The following is a 12,713-nucleotide window of genomic DNA, read 5'->3' on the forward strand; positions in this document are numbered from 1 at the left end:
ACTAGTTTTAATAGGATTTATGGTACAAAACATGATTAAAATTCAAATTAAAAACTTTAGGACTATATTAAATAGCATTTTTAAAGTGCAATAAAATATTGTATTTATAAATCAAATGTTTTCTACTGTCAAGAAGATTTTGATACATTTACAAAAAGGTTTGGCTACATTTACAAAAAGGCATTACAATGCTGAAAAATCATCTCAAATGAAATCATCTTGGACCTTAATGTATTAGCTCACTTACAGAACAAAAATGTACAGATTATGTACTCACCTCCTTGTCATCCAAGATGTTTATGTCTTCAGTAGTAATATGTTTTTTGAGGAAAATGTTCCAGGATTTCCTTCCATGTAATGGACTTCTGTGCTGCCCCCTAAATTTGAACCTTCAAAATGCAGTTTAAATGCTGCTTCAAATGGCTCTAAACCAGGGGTGCCCAACCCTGTTCCTGGAGATCGACCTTCCTGCAGAGTTTAGTTCCAACCCTAATCAAGCACACCTGTCTGTAATTATCTAGTGCTCCTTCAGATCCTAATTAGCTGGTTCAGGTGTGTTTGGTCAGGGTTGGAGCTGAACTCTGCAGGAAAGTTGATCTCCAGGACCAGGGTTGAGCACCCCTGCTCTAAACAATCCCAGCCGAGAAAGAAGGGTCTTATCTAGCAAAATGATCGGTTACTTTAAAAAAAAAAAGAAAAAGAAAAATGACAATTTCTATACTTTTTAACCTCAATCGCTCCTCTTGTATAGCTCTGTGTGAACTTTTTTTTTTTTCTTCGGTCATGACAGTTAGGGTACATCTACAAACTCCCATCTCATTTTCTCCTCCAACATTAAAATTGTCCTACATCGCTGCAGAAGTACAAACCCAGTGTTTACTAAGTGAACATGCAAAGAAAATCAAACACCCTTTACAAAACAACAGCAATGTAGGATGATTTTGAAGTTGTAGTAGAAAATGAGATGGGAATTTTTCGACATACCCTAACTGTCATGACCGGAAAAAAACAGCTTACACAGAGTTAGACAAGATGAGCGTTTGAGGTTAAAAAGTATATAAATAGTTTGTTTTGTTTTTTTTTGGAAAATAACCGATTGTTTCATTAGATAAGATGCTTCTTCCTCGGCTGGGATCGTTCAGAGCCCTTTGAAGCTGCATTTAAACTGCATTTTGGAAGTTCAAACTTGGCAACACCATAGAAGTCCATTACACGGAGAGAAATCCTGAAATGTTTTCCTCAAAAAACATAATTTCTTTACGACTGAAGAAAGAAAGACATGAACATCTTAGACGACAAGGGGGTGAGTACAGTATCTGTACATTTTTGTTCTGGAAGTGAACAACTCCTTTAAAATAGTGGCATTCATCTTCGAGAATAAAAATAAGAATAATTACATTTTAATATCAACAAACAAAATGGGTAATATATCCCTACTGTATGTAAAGGGGATTTTATGAATGTGTATGTGTAAGTGTGTGCTGTTTTTGAATGCTAACAAAACACACACACACACATTGAAAACTTAAAAAAAAAAAATGTAAAAAATTGCTATTGTAAGTACAATAAAAAAAAAAAAAAATCTAATGCGTGTGATCATTTACAAAAAAAAAAGGCATTACAAAGCTCAAACTGCAAGTATTAACAATATAGCTATTCTAATCATTCTGTAGTATGCCGCATGTAATTGTTAATTATAAGAAACAGCAGATAATCTTGTAATTAATTTTCAATAATTTTGAAATGAATGATCCCATTGGCCTCACACAATCCACTGGCTGCTACTGCGACAGCTGAGCCTTTGGCCTCTTCCAATAGCTCGCTTCTCTCCAAGAGGACAAGCATCCATAAAATACTCCCTGGCTATTTTTCTGGAGGAGGGGTGCAAATCTAGTGCTTTAAACTTCAGCTGCTGCCCAGGGAGTTTGCTAGATTTTAAACCTGCATTCTGTCCCTTGATTTTGTGCACTGTTAACTTGCAGCTCTGTCCGTAAAACACACTCTGTGGTAGTTTGACCTCTTCTTCAGTCCGGGTTTGACAGGTGAACCTGGCGGTCTGAGGGTCAGGGGACAGATTGGGGTGTCCTAAAGGGCTGTGTGTGGGGTTTCCGGGCCCCTTGTAGAAAAAGGTTGTTCCTTTATGTAAATGTTTTTGAGTGGGAGTCTGTGAGAATGGTTTTCTGTTGAGCTGTTGTAAGGCCTGGTAATAAGAAGGAGGATTTTTGGGTAATTTAGGCTGCAAACACTCTTCAGTATCAGTGATGTTTCTCTGATGATGTGGTGGAGATGATTTCTCATTGGACAAGCTATTTTGAGTGAGCAAATCAGATTGTCCCTTGGCTGGAGAGTCCTGAGGAGAATTGAGGGTCTTATGGGTGGACAGAGAAAATGGACTGTCTATTGAACTCACAGATGAGCATGTTGGTGAAGTTACTGGCGATGGTATATTGGAGGTTGGTGGAGTTTGTTTTTCTTTGATGAAATTTAGTTGTTGAATGTTTTGTTCCAAAAATACCTTATCATTGACCTCATTAGGTCTCTTGAACTCTTCATAGTTTCCACTTTTTAGGATTACTTCCTGTTCATGAGAAGTCAAAGTGATGGTGGAAATGGAGTGTCTGTGTAATTTAAGGGATCGGAGCTGAAGCGTCGCATGTGTAAAGTTCCTGATCTGTGCCGATGGACTGGAAGATGGCAGGTTGCTTTCTGGACAATCGAGGTCACAATCACTCAGTGACATGAGTGAGTCCATACTACGACTGTCTTTAAGAGCACGGGTCTTAGAAGTGTCCTCTGAGTCAGTATTCACCTCGTTCTTAAGACTCTCATAACCTGAATCTGACATCTGCTGCAGGGACCCAACTAGAGGCAGGAAGAGAAAAGAAATATATATCGACTGTAAAATATTGGAAAACGTACTAAAAGAAATTGTGTGAAAATGTGCTGTTGTTACTTCATGAAGTTACAATATGAAGTTGCAAAAGAACATTTTACGAAAAGACTGTTGGTATTGTGTAGAAAATCTATTAAAATTATTTTTGCTAACTGAAATAGGGCTGAATTAAAATACAATGTAAATATTAGATAAAAACACAAAACGTAATAAAAATTATGTATATACATATATATATATAAAAATATATACATACAGCAAAAGCAGTGATATTGTGAAATATTTTTACTATTTTAAATAACTGCTTTCTATTTGAATATATTTTAAAATGTAATTTATTCTTGTGATCAAATCTAAATTTTCAGCATCATTACTCCAGTCTTCAGGGTCACATGATCCTTCTGAAATCATTCTAACATGCTTATTTGCTGTTTAAGAAACCTTTATTATTATTATTATTATCAATATTTAAAACAGTTGAGTACATTTCTTTCAGGATTAAGAAAGATCCAAAGATCAGCATTTATCTGAAATAAAAAAGCTTTTGTAACATTATACACTATAAAAGCCAGTCATAATATATTTTTTATTTTTATTTTTTTCCAGGAAAGAAATTATAGAAATGAATACTTCAGCAAGGATACTTTAAATTGATCAAAAGGGATGATAAAGACATTTAGAATGTTAAAAAATATTTCTATTTAGATAAATGCTGTTCTTCTGAACTCTCTATTCATCAAAGAAACCTGAGAAAATTCTACTTAGCTGTTTTCAACATAATAATAATAATACAATTTGAGCAGCAAATCAGAATATTAGAATGATTTCTGAAGGATCATGTGACTGGAGTAATGATGCTAAAAATTCAGCTTTGAAATCACAAGAATAAATGACATTTTAAAATATATTAAAATAGAAAACAGTTATTTTAAATAGTAAAAATATTTCAAAATTGTACTGTTTTTGCCGTACTTTGGATCAAATAAATGCAATCGTGGTGAGCAGAAGAGACTTCTTTAAAAAACAATAAAAATCTTACTGTTCAAAAACTTTTGATGTATAAACACACAGTAGTATTTTATGTAAATTTCATTTACATTTTCAAAAAGGGATAAAAATCCAGGTTGGTTTAATTATACCAACTAATACATAAATATTATACAGTGTTGTTTTGTATTGGTGTGTACAGTACGTGGTTGTGAATCATGTTGGTATTTATAGTAACCTGATCCACGGTTGCTTCTATTGTCTTCAGTCAAATCCCTTAAGAGGGTTATAATTTCATCCCCAAACAACGCACAGCAGTTGTCAATCAAGACACGCACAAGGTCACACACCTGTGTACAGATTACATTGGCAATTACATTTATATTTTGTTTCTTACATCTATTACATTTCCATTGCTACTGCCGTTCTTTAGAGAGCAATAATGATGATTACTTCATCAAATACTCATGCACTCAGCAGATATTATAATAATCTGGTAATAATAAAACGTGCATGTGCATGTGCACTTACCTTTTTGGCGTCTTTTTCATGAGATTGTAGTTTGTGATTCCACAGACAGCTAGGTGCTATACACACTGCCAGGTTAAAAGATGTCATCTGGTTGTGTTCAGCATTGAGCTGTATGTGGTGCAGCATTGCTATCATGTGTCTCAGCAGCAGGAGATTTTCTTTAGGTAAAAGCTGAACAAGCCTTTGAACATATGGAGAATAATTCAGTTCATAAAATATCTGTGTCTTCATGATTATATAACTCATAAAGCTGAAGTTGTCCACTAAACCTAAATCTGCTTAAGGTGTGCAGTAATATCCTAGCCCTGATCCATCATTATCAAGGTTTTATCCTTCTCTAGCATTACAAAACCTGATAAACTGATCAGAGTGTTACTAGGGCTTTACCTCTGAACCTCCTGTAGCAGGTTTTTCTCTGTCAGGGGTCCATTTCTTTCACTATCTGGCTCCACTGCTTGGAGCCATTGCTCATAGAGCTCCTCGCACAAAAGGCTGCCAGGTATATTGCGCAAGAACTCCTATCAATCAAAAACACAGATATGAGATCAGAGAGTTGTCACGATACAATCAGTGTTTATTTTTGACTTACACTACCGTGCAATAGTTCAGGGTCAAGGCTTTTTTTTTTTTTCCTTGGAAGATTATCAATACTTTTAATCAGCAAGGATGCAATAAATTAATTGTGTGACAGTAAAGACATTTATAGTGTTACAGAAGGTTTCTCCTTTAAAATTGTTCTTTTAAATGTTCTATTCATCAAAGAAACATTTAAAAATGTATTACAGTTTTCACATATATTAAACAGCACAACCTACAATCAGTGGCTGAATTGTAAAAAAGGGGCAGTGAGTTCCTGTTTTAATAAACGATTCATCATTCAAACGATTCGTTCAAAATAACTGATTCAAACAGAAACTAAACGAGTGAGTCCATCTGGATGGACCGTTCTGTCAGCTTCATAAAATTCAGGTACATTGCTTGTGTTATGAATATAAAAACATAAAAAGTCATACATGGGTTTAATTTATGATAATAATATAATGTTTTTTAGTGCACAACAGCGTGTCGCTGGAGCATACTTATTAGTCCTTTAAGGGTATGTATTACTACTCTAACCCTGCTGAAAAAAAATAGCTAAAACCAGTCTAGGCTGGTTTAAGCTGGAAGTAGCTGGTTTTAGCTGGTCTCCCAACCCGACTCGGCTGGTCAGACTGGGAGACCTGCTGAAACAACCGGCTAAAATCAGCCTGACCAGCAGAGCCAGGCTGGGAGACCAGCTTAAACCAGCTACTTCCAGCTTAAACCAGCTAAGACCAGCCTAGATGACCAGCTAAAACCAGCCTAGGTTTTTTTCAGCAGGGAAGGTACTAATATGTACCTTTTAGGGGTTAAAAAGTTACAAAGATGTCCTTTTAAGGGTACTGCTCCAGCAACAAGCATTTGTACCCCAAAAGGTACAATGTTAAACCCCTATTTTTCTGTGTGTATCACCCTGCATACAATTCCTGCCAGTACAGAGACTCGAACCCCTGATGTTTAGGTTACAAGTCTGACTCTCTAACCCTTAGGCCACAGCTGCCTCCTCTTGCACAGTGAACATACATAAATATCTACCTTGAACACTGAAGCGGTAACAAGCACAGGTTCTCCACTCAGTGGCTCTTCATAGTGACCAGAATCCAGCTTTTCCCTCAATTCTCGGCAGGCCTTCACTCCAGCAGAGCGACGGAATATACCACGCGTCACGGCCCCCTCACCGCACAAACACTTCAGCATGTCCTTTAAAAAACAAAAAACAGGATGTTTCATTGTAATACTATTATTGTAAATGGATGTTATCATATTTTAACATAAAATCAGTTTATTATAACTTTGTCATTAGGGCATAAGAATGTTTTAAGGTGCTATTAGACATTTAAAAATGCCTAAAAGTATGCAAAAAAAGTTATTCAGCTTTTCATTTACATAATATAACAATCTTAGCGTATAATGCTGCTTCCATCAATATTTCTCCTTGTGATAAAGTTATAAAAGTAATACAGTAGAGATTTTCAGTACATACCACAATGGATGATGGCAGGGTATTGTCTTTTATCACATCACCGAGTGGCTGACCAAACAGATGACCAGAAGTCGGTGTAATAGTTTGGCAAGGAGATTCGGATTGGAGAGTCTGTTCAGCGATGGAGCCTCGTTTAAAAGCCCAGCTAATAAGAGACATCCTCCTCCTCCCGCTTTTCTGTTCTGCTAGGATAAATGTATGAAAGTGCAGGAAACAAGATCAAGAAGAGACAACGTCTCAAGCATTTGTGAAATGTATGTCTTAATATTCACACTTCATTTTGCCTGTGTATGTGTTTTGACATAGATGTGGGCTTTACTTTCAAAGAACTGAACAGCCCAAATGTGGACCGCTTGCTATATTATGTGAGGGACATTTTCCAGAAGGTGAAAAGTAAAATACATAGTTATTTCCATGCATACCAAACAAAACAAAAATCATACTAAGCACTGCATACTACCAAAACAGAACAAACAGTATGGTAGTATTCTGAAAACAGGCATTTCTCACCTGTGAAGGTGGTGTTTATTTGACTGGGCTTCAGGAAGAACTGGCAGTGGGCGTCAATAGGCAGAAGTGCCATCTGGCTGTAGGAAGATGTCACTGCATCTTGCTGAAGCAGGCGAATGTGGCTCATCTTAATGCTGTAGGGAAACTCATGACCTGGTGGAACAAAAGCCCCTTACAAAAAGCTGCTGTGCAGGGAACGTATCAGATACTAATACCACAGTACTTTTTAATCTATAAATTCACAACTAAAATGTTTGATTGCTTTGAAAATTACTGATAAACTCTTACCAATTAAAGGGTATGGAGTTTCATCTTGTTTTGAACATACCCACAACTTATAATCTTTTATTCCACCCTGTGAGCAAAGACAAAAGCAGTTAATACGTTAAATAAAAATAAGCATATTTAGTTAGTTAGTTAGTTAGTAGTTCAGTGCCAAGCCTTAACATACCGAAAGACCAAACTGTTGTAGTGCTGTGCTAATGACATCAGAAGTGCAGTCTGTGTTGCTGATAAAAAGAGTCTTTGCCTAGAAAAATTAAAGCAAATTCACATTTATTTACACATCAAAGCTACAGTACATCATTTTATACTCACAAAACAGTCAGTTCTCACGTAGGCACAGTTCCCAACATCCTTTGCATATATCTTGAGTGGAATCATCTTCGGATCGTCGCTCTGTTTTTCTTCTTTTATACAGCTAATTAAAAAGAGGGAGAAGAGAAATTTAGATTTAGAGAGGATTTTTAGATTAGAGGATTTTTTCATTGTATTTACTGTGACGGTAAAAGAACCGACCTTTCGATGAGAGACAGCCACCTGTCTTTTTCTTCTGAAGTGCTATACACACACACAAAAACATAAGTTTAACAGGAGAAATCCCCCTCTGTGTCAATCAAAGGATTGTAAAACCTGAAATTTTTGACATTGTGAGGACTGGCCTGAAGGAAAAAATTATAAAAAAAAAATTTTTAAATGATGTTTATCTGAAAGTGTAATAGTGCAAATAGGGTTTCTATAAGGGGTAGGTTTAAGGTAAGTTTGGGTTGTGTAAACAGAAAATAATGTTTGGTCAGTATAAAAACAATAGAAGTCTATGGAAAGTCCCCACAATTCACAGAATCATAACGTGTATATGTACCTAAAAGTAGCCACACAGTTGTAAGTTGGCCAGCCCATGACGAAGCTCCTCTCTGAACCAGTACTGGCTTCACACACCTCATCCACACAGCTGGCCGTCCACATCTCACTAACACGCACACAGTTCTTCTGCTTCACCTGCATTACTGACCTGGGAAAAAAAAAAACATGTCAAATTATTCCAAAGACCAGTTATTAGAGTTATACCATCTAATCACTTTGTAACTTTGTAGCTCTATAAACTACCATTCTAAATTTTATTTTATTTTATTTTATTTTAACACTTTTATTTAGTAAGGACACATTAAATTGACTAAAAGTGACATAATATTTCTATTTCAAATAAATGCTGTCTTTTTGAAGCAAAAAAATACTGCAAAAACTGTATCACAGTTTGCACAAGAATATTAAGCAACACAACTTTTTTTATTTAGCTTTGCTAATAATAAGAAATGTTTTTGAGCAACAAATCAGAATATTTTGAAGTATTTCAAAGGATCGTGTGACTCTGAAGACTGGAGTAATTGACTGCTGAAAATTCAGCTTGGCCATCACAAGAATTAATGACATTTTTAAATATATTCAAATAGAAAACAGTTCTTTTAAATTGTAATAATATTTCTGTGTAATTTTACTGATCCAATGATATAGCATAGGAGACTTCTTTCAAAAACATTTTTAAAAATTCTGAATGTTTGTGCATTTCAACATTTGGATGATGTATTTTCAATTCTCCTCAGTGCATGTTCTCCTTCATACTTAGCCTTGGTGATGATGAGAAGATCATTGAAGAGGATGAGAAATCTCTCTTGGGTCTGAAGCCCTGTCTGCAACACCGCATTGCCTTGGCAAATGAGCTTCCTGGTTGGGCTGAGCAGAGACTGGATCAGGGCGAAAATGTCCTGGCTAACCTGAGATGCACAATCCCTGACACACACGAAAGAAAAAGTGACAGGGACATTAGAAAACCTACACAAAATACTTTAAATGTTTGCATATGAAAACACATCCGTCTGTAATTAATCAAAGCTTCTGACTTGAGCGCTCTTTCACATGCTTCATTGATAAATTAGCTTCAGTGTTACAGCTAAGCATCGGACAAAAGGTAGGTTTCAGAAAATACACACTCTTCAGACAGCCTGTCTGACGGCAGACAACTTTGTTTCTCGGTGTCACTCTTTTACACACTCACACACGTGCAGATGCTGGTTGTGAGACCACACACAGGCTGCTTCTGCAGCATCTCTTCATTCTCTCCTTTCAGTAAAATGCAAATATATTCAGAAGCCTCTTGCATACACACAAGCACTGACTGTGACATTGTGTCAGAAGTGGGAAACAAACTGCTCACTGAGACGGAAAACAGACTGTAAAATATTCTAATTGCCATGCAAGTCTGATATTTCTGTTTACAGAATGCATCATTACATACACACATTTTTAGTTTTCAAAAATCATACCTGGCAACAAGTTTTGACTTTGTAAGAGCCTTGCTGAGAATAACAGAGGGTGCCGACTGTCTGCGCTGAGAGAAAGACTTCTAGAGAAAAAAATATGAGGAGAGAGTAATGTAATATAATAAAAAAGAAAGAAAGATAATCAGAATCAAAAAATTAACAACCATGCTGATAGTCGGTTTAACAGCACAATTATCATTTATAAACTGCGATTACAAATATCTTTTATTGATTACATCTATATAAAATTTTGAAAAATAAAACCTAATATTGAGTAACCAAAATATAGCCATTTGTTTTTTGTTCGGTTTTACATTGGAAGAAGATCATAAAGCTTAATATGTGTGGCACAATGTATATTTACATGTGTTGATGATATTGCTCTTGCTGTAAAACCTTTAGTCTCCTTATATATTTTTTACAGTTATTTTCTAAATTCATTCATTTACTTATTTTGTTTTTACATTTTATTATGTTTATGGTTATATGTATATGGTTATGGCTGATTATATTGCATTTGTTTTAAAACTTTTAATCTCCTTAAATATTTTTTAAAGTTAGTTTCTACATTCATTCATTTACTTTGTTTTTAAATGTTATGATATGTATATGGTTATGGCTGATTATATTGCATTTGTTGTAAAACAAGTTTTTTTTTACCCTCCTTTTCAAAATTAATTAATTAACTTTTTATTGTTTTTAATACTTATATATAAGCTAAGGTTATTATTATTGTCCTTTTTAAAGTTGTTTTTTTTATCATTTTGCCTTTATTTTGATAGGATAGTTGAGAGAGGAGAGCATGACAGACAAGGACTTATAAGCAGTTATAATTATTTTGTTGCCAACTTAATTTATGAAGTTTAAAATGAGTTCATCAAAATCACAATACAGCTGTGTTTATGCGTAACCTAACACTCTCTTATATTAATATGGAGTTGTACTCTCCTTATCTATTTTTATGTGCTTTTTTCAACATTGCATTCATTTTATTTACACGTTCTACTCTAGATTATTTAATCTCACTAATCTCCTTTTGCCTTTATTTGAAATCTACTTTTTAATTATTTTACTGTATTTGTTTGGTTAATCTTCATAATGGAGCTTTGAATGCTGAAGCTAAACCCTGGCAAATCATAGATTTGTCGCTTTTTCTATTGTACAAACCTGGTGATGTTAACAGAGTACAAACTATGTGATGTTAACAGAGCAAAGCAAAGCCAATGATTAACTATTGTATATGATAAAGGCTACTTTTAAAAGTTCTTTTGTTGTGGACCTTCAATGAGCAGCTGTTTATATTTGTTTACTTACGTTGGAGATCTGGTATTCCCCACAACTTTTGGTTCGGTTTCTCTTTTGCCATCCTGGCTCATGTAGTGGTCCCATGGTTAAAATCCAGGTAAAAAGACTGTGGAGGTGATTTAGAGGACTGATCAGATCAATGTTTCCATATCATCACCTGCCTCTGGCTAATCCTCCCTTTGCTGCTCTCCTTCTTTTCTGTTTCAGTGTGGTAGAAATATAAAATCCAGGGGTTTATTCAGTTTTTCCATCCTCCTCACAAGCACCACACTTTGATTGTCCACGCTTTGAACAATGTGTTTGTCTTTCCTCTCTGAAAGATGGAAGATTATGTCTGTGGCTCTGAGCAGCAGGGGGAGGATTTAGGAGGCGGGATCTCAGTGCATAATGGGATATAAATCTGTGTGTATACAACATATGGCTGTAGTGTTGACTGAGGAGAGAATGTTTACACCTTATGGAACAACATTCTTTAATTATGTCTGTTTGCCTTTTGAAATAAGACATTTTGATGAATATTTCGAGAAGAATCTATTTAGTATTTATCTTTTATAATTCCTTAGGCCAGTTTATCTTCATACCCTGCCCCCTCCTTACTGGGATGAGTAAATGGTCAGACAAGCTTAAGCTTCTTTTCTCACCAGATGTATCCAGTTTGATTGACGGTTGCACAAATTGTAATCATACTTGCCTCACTGTACTTCATCAGACTGTCCATTTTGTATCCTGATCCAGCCGCAGTTCATATAGCTGCGTTCAGTAAATCTGTCTTTTGCACAAAAAGAAAAAATGTTAAAATCAAGAAAAAATGTATCATGAACGCTATTGCTGACCTTCTAATAAAGTGTTTTGAGTGTTTTCATTTTTCACCCTTATCTAATATACACTTTGACCATTTGACATTTCAGATAAGAATATGAAATTAATACACTTTTAAAAGACTACAGATTTGATCTACAAAAAGATTAATGAACAACATTAAAAATAATGGGTTAAAGATCTTATCTCTCTTATCATTGTTTTGAAAAGTTCCCTTCCTGTTGGCGCCAATCATTCACATTTATCGTCAAAACATTCTTTTGAAATCAGCAGACACACATATGTCACATATTTCAATAATTCATAGAATGCATAAAGTAAATATGTAATCAGGCAGAAAGAACAAAGAAAAAGATAAAGAAGAGATGGGAATGTGGAAAATTTAATATTTCATATCTGTTAGTATAATAAAAGGTTAAAAGGTGACAACTGCGGTTTAACACTTTATCATTTTTCTAATGTGCAGTATCAGTTTGAGTGTAACTAAGCTTTCACAAATGCAAGTACACAAAGAATGCAACACAATGTTATCTTCCAAAAAGGAGAGCACATATCCAGTAACAGCTAATATATAATTTATACAATATAAACAGTGCATATAATATTTATTGTGATTGTTTACACACATATGCGCAATCAATTAAAAATTTAACAAGGTACGAGAAATAACAAAATGCAATCGCATGCACTGTACTTTGCAGCTTGAATGAGGTCAGATTATTTTTCTTTTTTGCTCTTTTACAGCCAGACACGATTGCCTAAGGGCCTCTCCTCACTGACCTTTTTGTTGTGCAGAAAATGATACAGCCTGTGTAAATTGTAATGGCGATGGGAGATGGAGCAGTGACAAAGACCTGTGTGTATGAAGGAGAGTATGAGGAGAGTTCCTGACCCACATGTCAGTGAAACATTATTTATCCCCAGTCCCTTAAACGCTTCTATACATTCATGAAACACACACAAACCATTTCAAATGCTGGTTTCCAAAGCTGATCAGGGTTTTTATCAC

General features: G+C 35.2%; 1 protein-coding gene across 2 annotated transcripts; it reads right to left on the bottom strand.

The window, feature by feature from the left end:
* Positions 1 to 113: 113 nt before the first annotated feature.
* arhgap20 (Rho GTPase activating protein 20) lies at positions 114 to 11,236 on the bottom strand. 2 transcript variants are annotated; one of them, XM_051119738.1, is made up of 15 exons: positions 10,895 to 11,236; positions 9,584 to 9,660; positions 8,883 to 9,050; positions 8,125 to 8,274; positions 7,782 to 7,823; positions 7,599 to 7,683; positions 7,435 to 7,512; positions 7,272 to 7,338; positions 6,984 to 7,136; positions 6,474 to 6,655; positions 6,026 to 6,190; positions 4,799 to 4,929; positions 4,412 to 4,592; positions 4,119 to 4,230; positions 114 to 2,862 (listed from the first exon to the last, which is right to left on the bottom strand). In XM_051119738.1, exons 1-15 carry the CDS (start codon positions 10,967 to 10,969, stop codon positions 1,763 to 1,765), a joined length of 2,766 nt encoding a protein of 921 aa, XP_050975695.1. In that variant the 5' UTR covers positions 10,970 to 11,236; the 3' UTR covers positions 114 to 1,762. The 2 variants fall into 2 exon arrangements, with proteins under 2 accessions (XP_050975695.1, XP_050975694.1); XM_051119737.1 differs by having other exon boundaries at positions 9,584 to 9,663.
* Between the last annotated feature and the right edge of the window lie 1,477 nt (positions 11,237 to 12,713).

The sequence above is a fragment of the Labeo rohita genome, chromosome 9 (genome assembly GCF_022985175.1).
Source record: "Labeo rohita strain BAU-BD-2019 chromosome 9, IGBB_LRoh.1.0, whole genome shotgun sequence".
Taxonomy (NCBI): domain Eukaryota; kingdom Metazoa; phylum Chordata; class Actinopteri; order Cypriniformes; family Cyprinidae; genus Labeo; species Labeo rohita.

Excerpts from the sequence above, each read along its gene's own strand:
- arhgap20 (XM_051119737.1), bottom strand. The coding sequence starts at position 10,969 with ATGGGACCACTACATGAGCCAGGATGGCAAAAGAGAAACCGAACCAAA. Across the intron at positions 7,824-8,124 it reads AACTGTGTGGCTACTTTTAG|CACTTCAGAAGAAAAAGACA; the intron begins GTACATATACAC and ends GTGTGTGTATAG. Across the intron at positions 6,191-6,473 it reads CCCTGCCATCATCCATTGTG|GACATGCTGAAGTGTTTGTG; the intron begins GTATGTACTGAA and ends TGTTTTTTAAAG.